The sequence below is a fragment of the Pinus tabuliformis genome, chromosome Q, assembly GCF_031772625.1.
Source record: "Pinus tabuliformis cultivar Carrire ecotype Pingquan chromosome Q, CPIR1, whole genome shotgun sequence".
Lineage (NCBI taxonomy): Eukaryota > Viridiplantae > Streptophyta > Pinopsida > Pinales > Pinaceae > Pinus > Pinus tabuliformis.
The window spans coordinates 586,922,577-586,945,039 of record NC_142296.1 but is presented as its reverse complement, the minus strand read 5'-3'; the positions used below and the strand labels follow the sequence as shown (position 1 = coordinate 586,945,039).

At 38.5% G+C, this 22,463-nt stretch overlaps 1 protein-coding gene across 1 annotated transcript in view; it reads right to left on the bottom strand.

Annotated features, from left to right (window-relative positions):
* LOC149220822 (Polynucleotidyl transferase, ribonuclease H-like superfamily protein) overlaps nt 1-22,463 on the bottom strand; it is a 76,506-nt gene that overhangs the window by 22,400 nt on the left and 31,643 nt on the right. Inside the window, exons 3-4 of the mRNA XM_089384927.1 lie at nt 8,146-8,269; nt 7,798-7,885 (exon numbers count right to left, since the gene is read on the bottom strand). Of these exons, the coding sequence (XP_089241053.1) occupies nt 7,798-7,885; nt 8,146-8,269 (212 nt within the window). The remainder of the gene's footprint in view (nt 1-7,797; nt 7,886-8,145; nt 8,270-22,463) is intronic.

Below are 22,463 nucleotides of genomic sequence, written 5' to 3'. Positions count from 1 at the left end.
GTCCAAATGACTTTCAAGGCACCTCTATTTATACTAAAACGTTGAGCACAAGTGGGGTTTATTTGGTTGCTGGCCGACCTTGACGAATTGTCCCATAACACAAATAAATTCATATCTCCATGAATACTTATCGGAATCGGATGATCTTTAGATCAATCCTACACCTCTCGATAAGAGGGATCCAAGAAAAATATCAATTGCCATTAATAAGATGACCCACATGGAGTTTGGCCCTAGTTGCCAATTTTAACACTCCCTCTCAACTAGGGAGAACTCCATCCGTTGATCCATATGTCCGATTGTACTATCTCTGCCATCAGTGCCCTGCACTGCTCTGCTCTCCTCTGCTCTACTGAACCATGAAGAAGAAGAATTGATCAAGAATGTCTCATACCATTCTCTACTGACCCGAAGTCAATTTCATCTGAAGAGAGTGTGTCATATCACTCTTACTGACCCGAAGTCAATTTTATTGATCCTAGATCAATATCACAAGAGAATGTCTCAAACCACTCATACTGATCTTAGATCAATGGAGGTCATCCTAGCATAGGGAGTACGATAGATACAACGATGCGTCCATCGATGGTACTACTATGGTCCCTAACCCCATTTCCCTGCTCATTGATCAGATGAGAGGTACTTCCCATGAGTCCCAGACTGCATGGGTAGGATGCCTCGACAGGAGAACTAATCATCCTGTCCCACAGGAGAACGAATCATCCTGTCCAATAGTCGCCACAGGAGAACTAATCATCTTGTCCCAAAGTCGTCACGGGGTATCACAGGGGAAGGTTGAACCTTTCACCCTGTACATAGCACACCACCAGGGGAGGGTGAGTCGCCCTGTGGTCGTATGTCACTCCAGTAAGTACCCCAAGCCCCCCGGAGCTCCCAAAGCTCAATGGATGCAACATGCAGGACCTTTATAAGAAGGTCTCTACGACTCCAAGTCGTTCGAAAAAGTTACAGATTTGACCTTTACCCGGGGCTTTGACAAAATGCCTGCGACCTATACATCAATGTCAATGTGATGGAGCCTCCTCGCTCATCGACTTACCATGTCCCAAATAAGATAGTATCTGATGTCTATCTATTGGAGCAATCATCGAATACGAGATTCCTCAACAATCGAATCCACCCCTAGTTGTCACGAAGGATCACAGTGGTATTCATCATATGTACAAACAGCTCACTGAAGAGCTTCCACAACTAGGCAACTTCATACGAGATCATACTCGTAGCTATGTATTCGGTCTCGGAGGTGCTTATAGCAATCGACTTCTGCTTCCTGCTCATCCATGATATCGAAGCACAACCCAAAGAGAACCAACACTGAGAAGTGCTCTAGTGATCCTCCACACTGCCTGCCCAATGAGCATTCGAATAATCATGCAGCTTCATATTTCCGGAAGTGCGTCTCAATCCATGAGAGATGATGCCTCGAAGATATCACAGAAGATTCTTGGCACCAATCCAGTGATGCTCAACCAAATATGAGCTCACCATGCTAACTGCAAAACATATGTCCGAACGAAAGTTCACCAAGAACATCAATGCAAATGAGTTTATGAAACTCAAATCTAGTCTAGCATCATCACCATATAACTTCTGAAAGTTAAGATCCTCGAGGTAGTCACGGGCTTGCAGTTTACCATTCCACATCTATAATCCAACTCCCTCTTACTTCTGCAAGTGAGAGGGTCTACACCTGTCTAAAATAGGTCGTCCTCAGAAGGTTTCGGTATGAGAGGCCTATCATCCACAACCTTCAAACAATGGTTTGGATCGACTTCACTCATAGTGAATCTCAGCTTCATCTGACAGCTATCAATCCTCTCATATCAAACCAGGGGTGATCTACTTCAAGCCATAGAGGGCTTTCTTCCACCGGCACACATGAGATTCTCGATCATGAATCTCAAACCCCTCGGGTTGTTCCAAACCTGTGGACTTGCTACATGAGGGGAATGGTCCCCTTGTAAGGTTCTCCCTTCGATACATCTCAAACATGTACCTTCATGCTCCTATTGAATTCAGGCATCCCTATCATCATCTGACTTACAGACCTCTGGTGCTATGTGTCAACTGACATGATCCCCAATGGACTCCCTGCCAACCCTAAACTCAAAGATAAAAGCATCTTTGAAAAATCTATTTCCAAACACGTAGCTTTCCATCGATGAATGCCACCCTGAAACCTTTTGACTTCCATTGCCAAAATGGACACCAGGTTCTTCTTGCGATTAGGTACATAAAAGAGATTCTTGTAAATTAATTGAGTTACCCGCATTCAATTGAGGGGTAATATTCCCTACACCCTTTCCAGGATAGGTGGCATCGACTCCAAGTATAATCCCACAGTTGTTTCCATCTCTACCAAATTCGAGAGAAAACCCTTCTATCCGATGAGGTCCCTTGAAGCACTACAATCAATAAGCCAGATTCCCAAAGAATCTGAAGGAGAGGGCCAATACAAGATAACACTTCTTTATCTTATCATAAACCACATTTGATTCTTCATACCTAGGGTTCCTTGCTTTCTCTGAAGAGGCGGTCGTTTCCTTGATGACCTACATCACCTGTCATTCCTCTGATCATTGAAGATGTCCCTAGAATGATTGTTATAATCATCAAGTGATGTGTCCCTGCCATTCAAACACTCCTTTGCATAACGGTCGAACTTATTACAACTAAGGCATTTGCCTTTCCTTCCACCCTTAGATCCAGACTTCCCAATGAAGTGATCTTTAGGTAGGCCATTAGAAGCTTCCGCTACGCTATTATAATAATATTCTCTGCTTCGATTTCACCCTTGGTGAATTTGAAGAGGGATAAGGAATCCACTGATCCTTTTGTCCTTTTCCAACTGTCTTCGGTGATTGCTCTTTCACTCTTTCTTTCAACACGGTCCTAACATATGTTGCCTTGCTGGACAAACTTCAACGTACACCCTTCAACACTCTTCTCCATGTCATACAAGCCGCTTTCAGACCTTCCTTCCTCCATGGTTGTGACTGGGGCATGCTTGAATAGTCTTCTTTTATATCATCTGGAGGACTGCAGTTAGGGCAACATAGAGCTTCTCCATAGGGCTGTGTATAGGGCAGCATAGGGCTCTCCATAGAGTTGTGTATAGGGCAGCATAGGGCTCTCCAATAGAGATGTGTATAGGGCAATGTATGGCTTTTGAATAGAGTTGTGTATAGGGCAGCGTATGGCTCTCCAATAGAGTTGTGTATAGGGTAGCGTAGGGCTCTCCAATAAGAGTTGTGTATAGGGCAGCATAGCACTCTCCAATAGAGTTGTGTATAAGGCAGCGTAGGGCTCTCCAATAGAGCTGTGTATAAGGCAGCGTAGGGCTTCTCTTTTAGACCAACAATTAGATCTCTCCTTGTTGCGTTATGTAGGCTTCCTTCACTGCGTTAAAATCTCCTCCATGATAGCGTTAGCATCTAGGGCATCCTCTAGGGCAGCATATCCTCTTTAGATCTCTCCTCCCACCAAAACCAAAAGACAAGAGAAGAGGAAGAGATCACCAAGAGGATGTGTGTCCAAATGACTTTCAAGGCACCTTTATTTATACTAAAATGTTGAGCACAAGTGGGGTTTATTTGGTTGTTGGCTGACCTTGACGAATTGTCCCATAACACAAATAAATTCATATCTCCATGAATACTTATTGGAATCAAATGATCTTTAGATCAACCCTACACCTCTCGATGAGAGGGATCCAAGAAAAAATATCAACTGCCATTAATAAGATGACCCACATGGAGTTTGGCCCTAGTTGCCAATTTTAACACACTTGGAGGGATATATGGAGGTTATTTGAGACTTTATTGTGGAGTCCTCTGTTGGGCATAGTTTCCAAGCTTATGTGATTATTTTATTGTTAAAACGTTGGAACATTCTCCTAGGGCATAGTTCCTCTTGTGCACATGATTTGGAGGGATTTGATGACAATATTGGGGAACATATGATTTTGGCACAATATTGATGAGATCTAACCATCTTGCACTTCTTCCTATCGGGCACTTCACATGGAAATTCGTTGGGTGTTTGAGTTAGTTATGTGGCACATTTTTCTAGGGCACACCTCTTCAAGGTGCTATCTCATTTTTATTGCATGGATGTCTCAGCTACATTTGGCATATTTTGAGGTTCAATGGAGAGCACCTTCACCTCTTTGACTTGGCACATACATTATTTTATTTGAAGTGGTTATGGATTATTGAGAGGCATGTGATATACTTGGAGGGCCACGCATGTGGCTTTTGCATGCCCTTGCTTCGTCTTCTTACTATGTTTGGAGCATATTTTTGGAGGGTGAACTTGTGGAGACACTCCTTGCTATTCTTGGAGGTATATATTTTATTCTTTTAAGGAGTTTTGGCATTGTAAAAACCCTAATTTCCCTGTATCTCCTTGGATATGTCTTGTGAGGATTGTCCACTTGCTATGTTGGGGCTCAACTACTTCATTTCTTGTGGAGCACTCCATTTGATTGGTACCTTGCACATCCATCCATGGAGTTGGTTGCCTTGGGATTCACATGTGGATTCATTACATGCATTTTGTAGACCACTTGCTATTTTTGGAGGTTGGTTATGGAGAATTCTCCTAAGACAACTATTTTATTGTTATATTTACCTTATAGGGTGCATTTTGTGGGCTTTCCTAGGTAGACCCTTGAGCACAACCTGTTGGGTTAAACATTATTTAATAATATTTCACATGCATCCATTCTTGGAGGAAAAATCCTTGTGGACCTCTCACATGTTGACCAGGTTATCATGCCTATTTTTAGTCGCATGCCTTCTCTTGGAAAATTTTAATGTAATCCCTTTCTTGTTTTTAGAAGAGGGTGGTTCTCCGTGAGAGTCTTGTGTCCACATACTACGACACAATCAACAATGTATTGAGAAGGAATCTAACTACATTTTTATAATATTTTTTTGATTTGACATGGAGTAGCAAATAATTGCTTTTTTATTATAGGAGAGAAGAGACTCATTCTATAAAGAGGAGATTTCTCCCCATTGTAATGGATGTTGCTACTATTGGGGATTGAGAAGCTCTCCCCTTGGATTTCATTTGTACATGATATTCTTGAAGCCTTATGGAAGATTGGAGGTATAACTTATTTTATGTGAAGCTTTCATTATGCACTTATTCTTCACATGTTAATTTCTAGTGCAAGTAAACCTTGTCTTGTTGATGTGAAAGCCTTGTAATAAACCATTTTCATTTGGATAGAGTAATGTGAATATGTTATCCATCTTATTGCTATTATTGATATGTTCGCCTTGCATCTAATGCACCCTCGTGCACATATAAGCCTACCTAGGACAATGCAATCCACTGAAGAGAAGCCATTGTGAGTGAGCATCCATACATGCATAGCCTGCAACTCACTCTCCTTAGGAACTATGCCTTTCAAAATTAAAATGTGTCACATGCAATGTACCTTCCTCATTGAAGGTAATGTATCTAAAAATAGTGCATGCATGCATGCACCTCAACCACTATATATTTATCATTGTTGCACCTCCAAAGAAATCTCTAGTGCTCATGCATGCATGCATGCACCTCAACTCTCGTAACTATGCCTTCCAAACTTAGGAACTATGCCTTTCAAAATTAAAATGTGTCACATGCAATGTACCTTCCTCATTGAAGGTAATGTATCTAAAAATAGTGCATGCATGCATGCACCTCAACCACTATATATTTATCATTGTTGCACCTCCAAAGAAATCTCTAGTGCTCATGCATGCACCTCAACCACTATATATTTATCATTGTTGCACCTCCAAAGAAATCTCTAGTGCCCATGCATGCACCTCACTCTCGTAACTATGCCTTCCAAACTTAGAATATCTCACCTTCCTCACTAAAGACAGCACATCTAAACATTGTGCATGCATGAGTGCACATTGACCACTAGATATCTATTATTATTGCACCTCCAAAGAAACCTTTAGGGTGCCATCTCTCCATCACCTATAAATTGCCTACACGACAATCAATGCTAGAACTAACAATATTGAAGAAGGAGAATCACTTACTAAGCAACAAGTAAAAAATAACAAAAGCGAAGGGAAAGAAGACATGATTACATGTAGCAGGAATAGAATGCAATTGTGGAAAGGGATGGAGAGGACACAACAAATATCACTCAGATTAATGTGAGAAAAAAGTTTAGTGTTATTTACAGAAGAAAGAAGAAGCAACGACCCATTTCTGTCTCAAAGATCTTGCCAACAATTTCTTTACAGATGAAACAGATCCTCTCATTTGTAGGGGGGAAAGAATCAAAATTTCCTTTCAAGAACTTGATGGAATGACAAGATGGTAGAGGCCAAGGTAGCAGAAGGATTCAAAAGAGCTGAAGGGAGTCAGCCACAAAAGAGTGAGCAATGAGGGGCAGCCACACTTAGAAGAAGGGGAAATCTCCTCCAAGATGAAGGAATGATAACATCCCAAGCGATTGGAAGCCCAAAATATTCAACTACTCTAAAATGAATTAAGGCGCTCAAATCTGCATTCACCACTCATTCTCTGTCACAAATTCAAAATAAAGTTTGGGATCAGAGAACTGGCATGTCAGGAGGGGACGGCTCAATGGGTTTTTCCATCTTCTCTACTTCTGATCCCAATATGCATACATTATACAGAATGTTTTCAAAGCAGCCATCAACTCGTAATGGACTGTGTGACAATGTAGGGAGTATTGAAAGAGAATTCTGAGAGCATGGAGCAGATGAGAGAAAGTAGCCATTATAGACACTCCAGCAGAAGTTGAAGACAATAATAAGTGGAACTTGTTGCTTGACCTAATGAAGCAAATGAAAACCTACATGCAGCAGAGCAAAGAATCTGCACCACCATGGGAGGGGATCACTCAGCGTGCAGCACAAAAGACAATGATGACCAAGCCCAGATCTACTGAACATATCACAGAAGACACCAGGATAATAACCCAATACATCCTGCCAAAGTCAAGGCCAACCGCTGCGTAGGGAATCATCTAGTCATGGATCCAAAGGAGATGGCAGACCAAACCAGGAGCACCAGCACAACCTAATTAATGTCAACCAGAAAAAATTCAATGTGAGTATTCCGGAAATGCAAAATCAAGATTTCTCTTCGCATAGAAGCCTTCAATCTCAAAGTAATATATGTTTTTTGAGTTTTATTTTCAGATGTTAATATGTTGGACAACCTTAGCTTGAGCATTCCAGCCGTTTGTAATAAGCAAACAGTAGGAAGTTCCCCCCCCTTTTTTGCTTCTTTTAGAAGGAACCTAACCGGTAGACAGGCTAACAGAAAAACTAAATGGAAAAATCTTACGAGTATTGCTTACCTGATGGATAAAACTAATTTTAATGGTCTTTCTTCTCTGTTTTGTGACATACTGCACACTCTAATATGTCCAGCAAATCATACATTTTTGAACAGTAGAAGTGGAATCCCACCATCAAATTAAAATGATAAAATCACATTGTCTTGTTTGTAACTGTGTTCTCTGTACTTTCTTCTGTAAATCAATATAATCTTTGTTAAACTTACCAAAAACTAAACTATAATATTTATTCAGTGAAAATAATCCACACATTCACCTCCAAAGTCAAGCTTTCAATGTAGAGGAGCACTGATTACACCAAAATACCAAAGCCTCCTTACCAAATGAATGTTGCCATAGAATAGCATTTTCAAAATAAGGAAATTTTTATATCATATCAATTATGAATGTAATTTATTCATCTTAAGCACTAGATGAAGATTTTATACCTCCGAGAGTAAAACCCCCATGGCAAGAACCCTATTGACAAGACCCATGGCAGCGTCATGTGAAATTGTATTCAGGTTGACTTTTATTCTATCATAAACCAAAAGACACTGTTGTTAGTCTTTCCCAATTATAGAAGTCCCATGAAAGTTTAAAACATCATTGGAACAAATACAATAGCACTAGAAAAATGAGAATCCTACTTTAAAAAGTTTATGCTTGAAGCACCTACATAGTTGCAAGGAAACCCTCGTTATACAACTGTGTAATGTAACCAACAGGAATTACATTTCAAAACCCAAATGGCAAAGGTTGCAGGGAAAAAGGATAATTTAACATCTTTCAGCTACCTCTGAAGCATTTTTGCAGAAAGCTCCCTTGGATCAATGATATCAACAGCCCAACCCAAAGAAGCATCACCTTTAAGGGTTTCAAACAATTCTTCTCGTTTCTCCTCCTTTAGAGTCTTTGAATCTATCAAGAAGTTTAATAGCACAAAGTGAGGTTCCATTTCATCTTTTGACATTACTATATTTACATTCATAGTGAGACATGTTTTAAATGTCTTCTCCTTTAGAATCCTTGAATCTATCAAGAATTTTGGTAACACACAAATGAGGCTCCATGTCATCTATCTACAAGACTACATTCACATTCAAGGCAACATGTTTTAAATGTCTTCTAAGCAGTTAGCCACGATAACTATCAAGTATCATAGACAGTGATTCGTGGAAGATTTAAATGACATTCAAGCACATAGAGAGTGATCCAAAGGTGGAAAGCTTATTAAACAACAAACAGTAATTAAGTCCAGCAAGACTATTGGGAGGAAAACTATAGCATACACAACACTCATTAACATGCTATGGGCATTATTTAAAGTTCAGACAATCAATAAAAATTCAAGGCATAAACAACCTACAACTTGTAGCAGCTTTTTCTCCATCTTCACTATCTAATGCTAATTTCAATTGAAATGATTCTCGGACAAATGAATTCAATTCAAATTCCGATGTAACTCTTATATCAAGTTATAGTTTATAACGTGTATCAAAATTATTGGAAATTCAACATGTGTAGGAAGCATGTTTTGCATAGGAAACATCAGAACATAAAATAGTTTTCACAAAAAACATAATTATAGATAAGTGTACAGGCATAATAACATAAAAAAACGCACCATACAGAATTATAAAGCATATCTAAAATTCAGCAGATTCAACAATGATTTGGCATCCTTAAAAAATAAAATAGATTTGTTATCTCTATTACTGGCATTTGTCATTTTTGTGAAATACTATAGCATTTTTACCATTTCCCCTTTGAAACCTCCTGCAAAATGCATGAGAAACACGTTTCTCGTCTCATTCTTTTTTCTAGCAAAAATTATGCACTAACAATGTCAACTTGCTTGTAAGATATGATGTCCCAGTTATGCCCATCCAATCCATTTTGACACATGTGCTTCTTATAATAAAAAAGTCTAGCATTTGACTGCCATTTTGATATGACTAAGAGTGCCACGTGTATATATTCACATTACAAAGCTTGACTATAGATACCAACTCAAACTAGAGTCAAAACGAAAGAAAGTAGTTCAGAAGTCGCATTTTCATCCACACTAGTTTAAAAAGGCCTAGACAAATGCCAACTCAAAGTACAGCTAAAATGCACAATTTTGTTCTAAATGTTTTGAGAAACATGCCCAATGGGCTGCACCACATAAAGCAGACTTCCATCATATAGTTGTCAGTTTTGAGGGACAACTATTCTGCCAAAATCACCAAGGACTTCCACCTAGCATGAACCCTTTGAAACTCATGCCATTCAGGTGGAGCAGAACACTGCAAGAATCAAACCCTGGACTATAACTTAATATTGTGTTGACCTCACTAGTGAACCAACATCCTATTGACATAAATACACAATTCTGCCACCAAAAGTTGAGAACAGAGATATCCAAAAAAACAACCAGCAATGGCCATCTGAAGTGCGTGCTTGTTGATCACTGAAGATGTTCATAAGGGGTAACAGCTCTGTCAACATGATTACCTTGAGTGAACAGGGATTGACAATGGGAAGCAGATTAGTATAGATACTTATAACGACAATAACTGTTTGTTATGACTTAAAAGTTAATTTAAGAAATTTAAGTTAGGAGTACTTTATTATGGTTGAATTGAGGCTTCTGTGATCCATAACAATTATAAGAAGAAATTTCGGCGTAAATTACATGCAGAAAATCTTTGTCGATGCGTTTCGAACCAGCTAGTGTGGTTCATCGTCAGGACAAGTTGAGGAGTCAAATCATGGCCGCATATTAAATAGGGAGAGCAGATCCTCCAAACGGCTAGGTTGACTAGGTTGACCAACAACGGCTATAAAGAAAAACGGCTATACTATGCAGCCATGTAATACTATATATTCGAATGTAATACTATATTATTTATTATATATTCGAATGTAATACTATATTATTTATATATTATAATTTAATTACTAATTACTATATTTTATAATTTAATTACTATATTTATTATTAATTTAATTTAATTACTATATTTATAATATTATTTTTATCACCTTTTATCACATTCGAATAATATAGTATTACCTTTTGACTAAAATAATATAGTATTAAATTCGAATATATAATATATTACAATTTAATTACTATATTTATAATATTATTTTTATCACCTTTTAACTTTTTAACATTATAATATTATCTAGCCGTTTTTCTTTATAGCTGTTGTTGGTCAACCTAGTCAACCTAGCCATTTGGAGGATCTGCTCACCCTGTTTAATATGCACCCATGATCTGACTCCTCAACTTGTCCTGACAATGAACCACACTAGCTGGTTCGAAACGCGTCGACAAAGATTTTCTGCATGTGATTTATGCCGAAATTTCTTCTTATAGTACTTTATTATGTAAAGTTACTTTACTGTGTAATAAAGTTAATTTGTAATAACATAACTAAGTCATATTTCAGAGACTAGGTGTTGGAGCCTGGAGGGGATGTGTAATTTAAGTATCCCTCATTGATAAGATACGATGTGTTGATTTCTCATACCTTATGATAAAATAACCATCCTGAATCACTCTCCTGTTTACATTATTGTGAATCTGTAATTGTGTATGCAATATTTGACATGGTATCAAAGCTATGGAATTGGAATCAAGGAAAGGATGCATTTAGGAGACAGTGAAGGACGAGAAAGGCCTGACGGATCTGAGATCATGAATACACATAACGCTGAACGAGGCCAGAGGTTGATGCACACATTAGGCAAATTGCAAGCAGGAAGAGGTGGAAATGCATGGCAGAGAAAAAAAAGTCAACTTGCACATGTAAGTGTATTTAATGCACCTGGACCACCTAGCCCAGCTGACTCCACTCTTGCACCACACACTTGGTAGCGGATCCAAGGCCCAGATAAGGATGTGTCTCGCCATGAGAGACAATGGGAGGGCTTGCATTGTTCTTCCAGCCCTTACAGATGGGATACAAGCTTGTTCAATCCATTTGGAGACCCATGAGGATGTTTTGTGCCCCCAAAGCCACTTGGGGGCACCACAGGTCATTTGTTTGGATATCAAGGGGCCAACCCCTTTATCACTATGTTTGGAGCTCATTCACTCATCTTGGCACACATTAGACTCCACTAGGCCTCCTCAATGGCACTTCGACCTATTGTATCTATTATTTTGCCCTCTTGGGAGGCTTATTTTTATATTATGGAGCTATCTTGGTGACTTTGTCACCAAGGAATGTTATTTTGGTACATTATTTTATAATTGGGGCGTTATTAGGCAAATCGGACCCCTTAGGGAGGATATATTGATGTGATGATCTTTTCATTTGATCATCACTTAGATTTGGACTTGTATCTCTTCTTGAGAATTTCGCTAGCATTATTGATGGACGAAGTGGAATCTTGATGCATTTCGATGTTTGGAAAGGCTTATCTCTTATCTTAGAGCTCCGATTTTTGTCTCTGTTGATGATTGGAAGATTTCGCTATACTTGTAAGTGCCTCTTTTATGATCTATTTCATGTTTATGTCACATGTGTAATGTATGAAAATTTTTGCTCATGAAGCTAGAGTAGTTGCCTTAATGAAATGCGAATTTGTTGAATCTTGTCTTTGTGAGGGCTTTTTCATATGCTCATGCAAAGTATATTGAATGATTGTCCTAAGGGTATATGATTGTTCATATTTGCCTTGATAAGTCATCAATTGCAGCATCAAAGAAGTATAAACTTTCCTAGTAACCTAGTTGTTGCCTCTAAGGCCATGCAAAGTTGTTGGGAAACTCCTTGATTGGGTATAATCATCTCTAAACATTGAATCATATTGACTCCATTCTCCAATAGGCTAAGCACTGGTCTAGTCCTAGGTGGTCACCAAAACAAACATCTTTCTCACTTCTCTTTTCTCTTTCTAAGCCCTAACCCTAGTAGGCTTCCTAGGGCATCACACAAAACCCAATGTAGCCATCCAAAATTTATGAAATTTGGTCTAGTGTTGTGCTTGCCTATCCTTCAGAGCTCCTCCAATTTTGAAGTTATTCCGACGATGAAATCTCAAGTTTTGGTAAGCCCTAGCTCACAAACCTTTCTCCCTAGGTTTCCTTTGGTTAGTGGCTTTATCAAGGACCGTTTTATTAAAGTCTCAAATCATATTCAATCTCTTGATCCTTCTTCATCTCCTCCCTCACTTGGTCAAGCCTCTTTGTTTGAAGTTTCATCCCAAACCCTTGACCTCATTTGGGTCCACTAGGGCTTCTTTGTGGTCTCGCAACCTTGTCACTCCATTTTCACAAGGATTGATTGGAAACCCTATTCCTTCAGGAGTCTTTGGTCTAGGGCACTTCTTATCAAGAAATACTCCTCAACCCTAGGTCTAGGTCTCCTTCTACCCCTTCTTGGAGAGCCATCCATTTTGCTTCTAAAGCAAGCTATCCCTATCATTAGAGTCTCTCCTTTGAATAGGCCCTTAGAATCACTACCTTTACACCATTGATATATTTCTCCTAGTGATTTCCCTAATACCGAGACTCCTCCCATCAGTGAAATTTTGTAAAGAGCAAGGAGCTTTAGCTAAGGTGACAGTGGGTTATTGCTCCATTGTTGCCACTTGACCTAGCAATTGCTCTATAGGAACCCCTGCTAGTTTGAGTGGTAACAATACCATTAGGCTTTAGCTCTAACACCAACCCAAGGATTTAGGTATCGTATCCAAGGTCGGAGCTCTATAAGACCAAAGATACCCTCCTTACTTCAAGATTTAGACATCACAGGCTAGCCAAATGTCCTCCCAAGCATCTTGTCGCCCCAAGATGCTTCATTCCTCCTTATCAAGTCCTTAATCATTTTGATGTTGCTTAGATCATTATTAAATTATCCAAACACATTTTGATGAAAGCTTCCTTCTTCAACTTCTCCAGCAGCACCAAACTCAACATTTTCCAAAACATTCAATTCTTATTCATAACTTGATCAATCACAAATAATCATTTGTAGTGGTTTTACTCATTATCTGATTTTATTCTTGCCTTATCGATATTCTTCATATCATGTTCTCTTTCTCAACTATGGAGGATTTACACTTCCCTTCATCCAAGCTCACAACTTCATTCTTTCAGCTATACAGGCTCTTCCCTTCGCATTATAATTGGAGAACTTCAACCTTTCCAAACTTCATTCTTTCAGGAACATCATTCTCTCTTATGGTAACAAGGTCATCTATTCATTTTAATGTCATCATCATTCTTACAACTCCCTCTTTCCATCATACTCATCATTAATATCAAGTCATCTTCAATTATGAGGTAGGTGAACATCTTCAACATCTTGAAGATTATGTACCTATGAATCTTCAACAACCAAGTACAAATATATAAGAGCATGAAGTTAACTTTATAGGGTTAGCATGCCATTACAATGGAAGCATCAAAACAATCAAACTTTAAATATCCAAAACCTAATCCCAGTTAGGTTCATAATTAACAAGAGTTACATCTTTTCGTATTCTAGACTTCAACAGTCTTGTTAAGGTTTTGTCACAAACCCTAGATTTCATCATCGAGACTTAAAGCCTTAGATATCAGTAAATAAATCAAGTTAGTAATCCAATGATAGCATTTTACATCAAGTGTTTCAATATAATGCTCTAGAATTCCATGTCAAGTTTTACTAGTGTTTTGTCACAAACCCTAGATTTCATCAATAAAAGGATATCAACAATCAAGTTAGCGTACTAGCATTTCATATCTAGGGTCTCATTATTATTTCCTTATATCAATCTCTTACTAGGGTTCTTATCATAAACCTTAGATACATCAAATTCCAAAATTAGATATACAACAAATTTAATCAAGCTAGGAATTCAATCATACAAACACCTAGGGTTTCATTCCTAGGACCTTACTTTAACAAGGGTTTTGTTATAAACCCCACTTCAACAAACCCTAAAGATCTAGGGTGTCATCATATAACCTAGACATCAACAACAAACCCTAGCCCAAGGTTTCATTCCTAGGACCTTACTTTAACACAAGGGTTTTGTCATAGACCCTATTTCAACAAACCTTAAAGATCTAGGGTTTCATCATATAACCTAGACATCAACAACAAACCCTAAAGGCTAGGGTTTCATACTAACAAATCTTAAACATCAAGAACTTAGGATTTCATTATATATTCTAGACTTTATCAACAAACCCGAAGTAGGCTAAGGTTTCATCAAACCCTAAACATCAAAAGACATGGGTTTTCATAGTGAACCTTAAAGATTAGGGTTTACCAGAAGAGAGCAAAAGGTAGATAGTATGATGAGAGGGGATTCGATCTAGAGATTAATCACCCTAACAAGAATCTTTATGATTCAAAAGACCTAAACATGAGAAAGTTGATGATATAAAACAAATTTCAAAATGACCGTAACTTTTTAATATGAAAAAGATTTAGTACAAATCTTTATGCATACCTTGAGATTATTCCTTTACAAACCTTGTAGGATTTTAGTTGAAAGGCTCCCTTTGAATTATGACAACATTTTCATAGTTAATTTCCTTATGAGTCAACTAGTGCCCAAAGATCCAACTTGATTTACCAAGTCACCAATTTTAATATATACTTGCAATATTTATTGACAAGCACAACCGAAATATACAAATACAATAGAATCTCGTACATGCTCAGCGAATCCCGATTTTAGGATTCGTATCCCAGAAAAGTGCCTCCCGCAGGTTAAAAAGCACGCATTTCCTTCATTCTTTCACACTGTTTGTCATTTGTATTTGCATTGTTTGAGTTGTTTGCGAGGAGATAAGGGTTTGGTCACCAATCCCGAATCCTGAATCCCCGTGTCAGGTGACTTAGGTCACCAGGTTTATGAATTTTAATTATGCATGGGTAATCATGACATTACAGGTCCTTTGCTGCTTCAGAATTAGGCCTCAGACCTTGCTTAGTCTCTCGTTGTCCTGAAATAAAGCGCTGAGGTCTGTTGTACAAGGGGCGAGGTCCTATGATGGTCTGAAACAAGCCTATACCCAAGCGAATCCCATAATCCAAAAGGAGGCCAAAGTGCACAAAAGTCCTTTTCAAGAAATATGGAGTTCGATTCACTTGAGAAAGAGAACTGAATGACTTTGCAACTATCCCGTATCAAGAGAAAAATAAAAGGAACGAACCCTTGATCCTTTCGAAAAGCGAAACTCCAATCCAAAGATCTCTTGTTTGATATACGATGCTCCACAAGTCCGAAGTGAAATTTCAGAACTCGCAATTACTCAAAATGATATTCATTTCATACTGCTTTAGAAGATTAGGAATGATGTCTTTATATAGTCTTTTGAAGCCATGGATTAAGGAACCGACTTAATGTTTTTGAGGAGGAAAAAATCCTATTTTGAATATTTAAAAAGGTTGAAGCCCCGGGATATGATTTTGACATTAGGATACGAACCACATTTGGATATATTAATAAAATTATTCTCGGTCCTTTCTATATAAAAGATAAAAGGACATATAATTTTAATAATATTTCTTTTAACTTTTGACTATATTAAGCTTATATTAAATTTATATTAAACTTTCTTTATTCAATTTTCCTTTGACCTTTTGACTTGATGATCTTGCCAAGCCACATTAACTCCAACATTGATGATTTTGTATGTACTATGCATGCTATAGATGAAGATCTATGTTTGAAATCAATAAATTTGTATCATTACTTAAAATTTGTGTAAGAAATATCTAATTTTTAATATATATATATATAAATAAAATATATATATATATATAAATAAATAAATAAATATATATATATATATATATATATTAATAAAATAATATATAACGAATCCTACGTGTCTTGTTCCGAGGGTCAACGTGTCCAAATCTGACACTACGAATCCCGAATCCCCGTGTCAGGTGACTTAGCTTATAGGTCTCGGCCTCCATATGTATATATAGGTCTCTAAGATCTTAGATATTTCATTCACTGATTCATTAGTTGTGTCCTCTTCTAAATTTATACAGGCCTTTTAGTGATAATTGTAGTCCTTGAGGTGACTGTAACTTTTAATGTCTTCATAATCGTAATCTTAATGACTGTAATATTAATCTTAATGACTGTAACTTTTCATGTCTTCATAATTGTAGTCCATTCAACAATTAATCTTTTCGTTGGTTTCTCCAATCTAGAGATTTGGTCACCTTCTTATGATTTGTGTGGAACATATCTCTTTTCGGATTTTTGAGATGATTTCAGACTATAATTTATGCACAAGATTGTTTTCTTCTTTCCAAGAATCTCAGCCTTGTCTAGGCTAGTAATCTAGTACTTTCGGACCTTCTAAATGCTACTCGGCTCCTTACTTCATTATGATTCTTAAGTACTGGACTGTGGCCCTAATTACCCACGTCTGCAGCCTAATCAAGTTCAGAAATGAGTTAATCTAATTTGGTCTTCCTCCTAGGTAGCTCGGTCTTGAGAGCTGGACATGAGACTTCATTTTCCAACCATCAATGATCTTCTAGCTGCCTTTAACATTGACCTTAGCTATGATACCATGTTGAGAAATCTAGGGCAGCTTAGTTAGGGCTTTATTCAAATTGATTTCTTTGTAACTTTGATAGTTGCTTGTGGCACTCTTATTAAATTATTCTTCTTATTACCATTACATTCTTGATCATCAAACAGTTACCAAAACATGAAGATCATTAAAGAAAAATGGGCACCAGACATAGGAACTCAGTCGGGGTAAAACCTTATGAAGGGGAAAACTGTTAAATTGGCAACTAGGGACAAACTCCATGTGGGTCATCTTATTTATCGCAGTTGATATTTTTCTTGGATCCCTCTCATCGAGAGGTGTAGGATTGATCTAAAGATCATCCGATTCTGATAAGTACTCATGGAGATATGAATTTATTTGTGTTATAAGACAATTCGTCAAGGTCAGCCAACAACCAAATAAACCCCACAAGTGCTCAACGTTTTAGTATAAAAGGAGATGACTTGAGAGTCATTTCTCACACACACTTCCATCTTGATTTCTCTCCACTTGTCTTGGGTTTTAGTGGAAGGGAAATGTAGGAGTGGAAGCCCTAGACGTTGGAGGAAAGAAGATTAAGGGAGCTGCCCTAAAGGAGATGCCCTAGCCCTAGACGATGTCAAAAAAGAAGTCAAAAACACTATCAAGGAAGCATGCCCTAGCCGCAGTCTTGGAGGAATCTTATCACAGCTAAGAGAGGCCCTAACGTTGTCCAAAAGGCAGCCCTAGACGCAGTCTAAGAGAGGCCCTAATGTTGTCCAAAAGGCAGCCCTAGACGCAGTCTAAGAGAGGCCCTAACGTTGTCCAAAAGGGAACCCTAGACGCAATCTAAGAGCAGGCCTAAACGCTGTCCAAAATGCAGCCCCAGACGCAGTCTAAAAGCAGCCCTAAACATTGTCCAAAATGTAGACCTAGACACAGTCTAAGAGCAGCCCTAAATGTTGTCCAAAATGCAGCGCTAGACGCAATCTAAGAGAGGCCCTAACGTTGTCCAAAATGAAACCCTAGACACAGTCTAAGAGCAACCCTAAATGTTGTCCAAAATGCAACCCTAGAAGCAGTCTAAGAGAAGCCCTAAACGCAGTCTATAGGGCAGCCTTAAACGTTGTCTAGAGGCAGCCCCATGCTGTTTAAAGGCAGCCCAAACGCTAACCTACGGTGCCCTAGATGCAGGCCTAATACGGCTGAAAAGGTGGGTTGTAGGTGACCCTCAAAACAGGGACAACATGAGAGTTTGACGACTCAAACATGCCCAAGACAGAAATGCGAATAATTGGAACAGCAGCAAGACATGGTGCTGCAATAGCAATTGGGACAGCAGCAAGACATGGTGCTGCAATAGCTATTGGGACAGCGATGACATTGATGGTACAACAGCATACTATGGTGGGACAGCAATGACAGTGATGGGACAACAATGACATTGATGGGACAGTAGCATACTATGATGAGAAAGTTATGACATTGATGGGACAGCAACATACTATGATGGGACAACAATAACATTGATGGGACAGCAGCATACTATGATGGAACAACAACAAAAACAATGGGACAACAAGTTAACGTGGAATGGCTATGTCACTAAAAGTGGGACAACAGTATGCAACATAGGACAGCAATGGCTATCATGGTGCAACAATGGCACATGAGACAGCAGTGCAACATAAGGTGCAGCAGTATGATGTGTACAGCATGGTCATGAGGTCCAGCATTGTGATGATGGGTGCAGCATGGTGCAGCACGATGAGGTGCAGCGTGATGACGAGATGCGGCACAATGATAGGTGAAGGAGTCACCTTGGAGAATAAGTTGAAGCATGTCTTCAACTGATATCATGTATCATCTTCTTAGAGATGATCTATGCTCTTATCTAGATAAGTCAAAATGTTGACTTATGTTGTAAATGTACTATCTCTCTCTCTCTCTCTCTTTGTGCTGAACTATTGAAGAACATATAAGAAGAATTGATCAAGGGTTTCCCCACATTGGGGTTTGTCCCTGGCTAGCACCACATCTTATGTCCTCTTGTCTTGGCTTGTCTTCTGCAATTTATGTTTATGTTCTATCTGCAGTTTACTTTAATGCTGATGTGATTGCTAATCTGAAAAAGATATTGAGCTAACTGTGAAAATTGAAATAAATTGCTCTAAGCATAGAACATACCTAAAATTAAGACAAACCCAGTCAAACTCTTCCACTAGTAGATTCAAATCAAATTGAGACAACCTAGACCTTTTGACCAATACAAATATACTCCTCCATCCATCAAGTCAACCTCCCATGGTGACAAACAAACTGTAGTGAAGTTTTCATAGTCAACATTAGTTCTTCAACAAAATTATCTTCTTTGCATTCCTGAAGCTTGGCTTTCCACTCAACCCTGTAATTTCTGAGATGTATTTTGAACCTTCAGCGCCTGCAACTTAGTAATGGTCCTTCACATTTGTGGCATAGACTTTTTTCTTTTAGCTTAGACTTATTTCTTATTCCTTCGCATATCCTTCTCTTCTATCTCCTTAGACTTCGCACCTCTTTCTTTTGCACTTTTTATTGCAGAACGAATTCATACTTCGCATTCTCCAAGGTAGTTCGAATGCTTGGCATATATAGTGGTTCAAAGCTATCATTTTTGAGGTCAACTTGATATGAGGGAAGGCTAACTTGATGGTGGAGGAAATAATGGCTCAATTAAAATAAAAATAATTTTATTTTTTGACAAACAAAGCCCAAGGAGGGTCTATGGCTTTGACATTTGACACAAACCTAAAAGACTAAAATGGCGGCTTGACCTAGAAGCATGAAACCCATGCTCATAAAATAAACTTTATTTTTATAATTATTTTCCTTTTTCTTTTGACAAATACGTTACTTCATGACTCAAGTACACTTATGAAGACCGATACTAGTTAGATTCTTCCACATGAGTTAAGGCCCAAAAATTTGCCCTGAAAGGTTGATGCAGCTGAAAGAAAGATAAAAGCATATGAAACCATAGATGAAGAAAAGAAATACGGCTAAGACATAGTAAGCATGTGGACAAAAACCTAGCATGAGCTTTGTCCCCATCATCATCCATCACCTAGTTCCTCAGCATTTCATGCTCAATCTGAAAGGAACTCTTAAATGTCCCAACCTTGATGAGAAAGAAACTGTTACATCTTTAAGTAGTATTGGAAAAGCATAAAGCAAGTTGGGTCTCCTAACTTACACAAGAAAGAGAGATGAATCATTAAAGTAAAAGGTGCATGAGTGGAAAAAGCAAACCGAGGAAAGGGGTAACTAATGCCTCCACGATTGCTCCCTCTTATCATCATTGTACTCAAGGTGTTGGACCTTCTTCAATTGGTACCATGGCTATGGCCATCTTCCTTAAAGTCTTTCCCATTCCATCACCACTTTTATGGCATGCACCTATGATGGATTGATGGTCTACTTGTGAAATGTGCCTCTCCTTGGGGACTGGAAGCATCTAATAGGGCTAAAAACATAATCATCTCTAAAAACCATTGTGGTAACTTGCCTACAAATCATGAGCTAGAAATCCATTTGAAGGCAAGGTTTGTGTGAACTATTTTTATGCCCCTAACATTGAATATGGTCCACCATGATACTTTAATGGTTTTTGTCCCTAATGATGTTGATCTCACTTGATCTTGAGGGTATGTTTCAGGTGGTTCATTAATCATGCAGTAGATATCCTTTGAAGGATGACTTAACACCTATCTAGCACCATTCAGAGGACGTTTTGCCCAATCTTGAGAGCAGAGATGACCTTGCAAGGCTAGCATTGCCTTCTTGAGATGAACGTCGGGCTTTGAAGAGCCTCCACATGGTTGTACTCTCCATGCTAAACCTCCAAATGTTGAAGCACTAAGACAGGAAGCCAAGGTGTTGGCTTATTTGATGATGTGCCCAGATGGACCCAAGTATCCCCAAGCTGGCTTTGACCTTGTTTGATGGACGTTGCCTTATTCTAGAGCCTAAAAGATGATGGAGATCATTGAGATGACTTGGGAGTACTAGCACATAAAGCCTAGATGCCAATGCTTGCCCTAGAGGTTGCCATGTCATCCCTACACGCCTTAGAAGGCCAATGTGAACCTCCTAGATGATGATGACATCATGGTGTAAGAGATGTTACTCATAGATGTACCCATGAGCTTTGATAATTACCTTGGATTAAGGAGAACTCGTGGACCCACTTTATCACTTGCTTGATGGAGATTACCCATTCTAAGAGGATGACATAATGTTAGAGAGCATTTATTCCCACACATGTAGGAGAATTTGATGTATTTCTTATGTTCTAAATTTATCTTAAGGTCGGCTTGTGACCTTTAAGCTTAGTTGAGCGTTCCAAGCAAACTTTTAGGGTTTTCTTGTGAATTATAAAAAGTGACTTGGTCATAAAAATAGAGGGAAGCAACTTTCATTTGTATCCTCACATGTTCACTCACTTCTCTTTTTCTTAAAAAGTGTGCAATAGCTTTCTTGTGTGAAATTTCCACGATTGCAATAAATTGGAATTTAATCTTCCATCTACTAGAGAATATTTGTTTTTTGTAATTTAATATTATGGCAAATAGCGATTAAATCACTATTGCAATCTTCACAAATAAAAATATGATGCGGAAGATAAAAACTAGAACTGAGAAAATATGCACACAAAAATATGACATTGTTATTTTTGGACAATCTTCCCTAAAAAACCCCGAAGGGAAAACCAATGCAACAAATGAGGGTTTTATTATTATTCAACAAATCGAGAGATTACAATTGGTTGCCTTTCACTAGAAAACCTCCAACAAACATTGATCTCCACTGATAAAATAATCTGGAGACTAATTGTCTCCCTCTGCAACTCAATCTGGCCCTCTTTCCAACCACTCCCACTTTCTCAGGCTATTCGCACCTTTGTCTAGAAATGCACACCAGTGGCTCTGGTAAATTCGTGTAGTGCCTAGGAATGCCTCCCTCCAAGTCATTCTACCTCCTGTAGCTGCTAGGCCCACTTGCTCTAACTCCAAGATACTGATCCAGCCATTGGAAACTAAAACGTGGTCTCTTCGACAACTCGCACTGGATAAACTGGCTAACTCGCACTGTTATTTCCAGCGTCCTCTACAAATAATTCAACCTCCCTTTCCTGTCCCTCTGGCACTAGAAAACTCTGAGAAAATCTCCTCCAAAATCCTACTCCCAAATCTTTGTTGAACCCCTTCTTCTGATGCTTCTGTAGCTTCAACTACACCCTTGCTAAATCACTGTAACTAGGTAGTCGAACTGCTCTATGATTAATTGTTTCTTCTCCAACCCCATCGACCTTGCTCTTATAATCCTTTGTTGGGCAACCAATGGCGATGATCACATCTCAATTTGTCAAGTCGGGTTTGTGTAACTCCGAATGAATACATTTCATTAAGAAGGATCAATAATTTATACAAGGAGAGGGAGAATACTGGAATTCATACTCCAATGTCACTTTGCCTTCTTTATTTTCTTATTTACATTATTTACAATAATTTCCTAATCCCAAAGATTAGGTGTCAACATTCCCCCCCTTAATCTGAAAGGATGTTGGTGAGTCCAAAC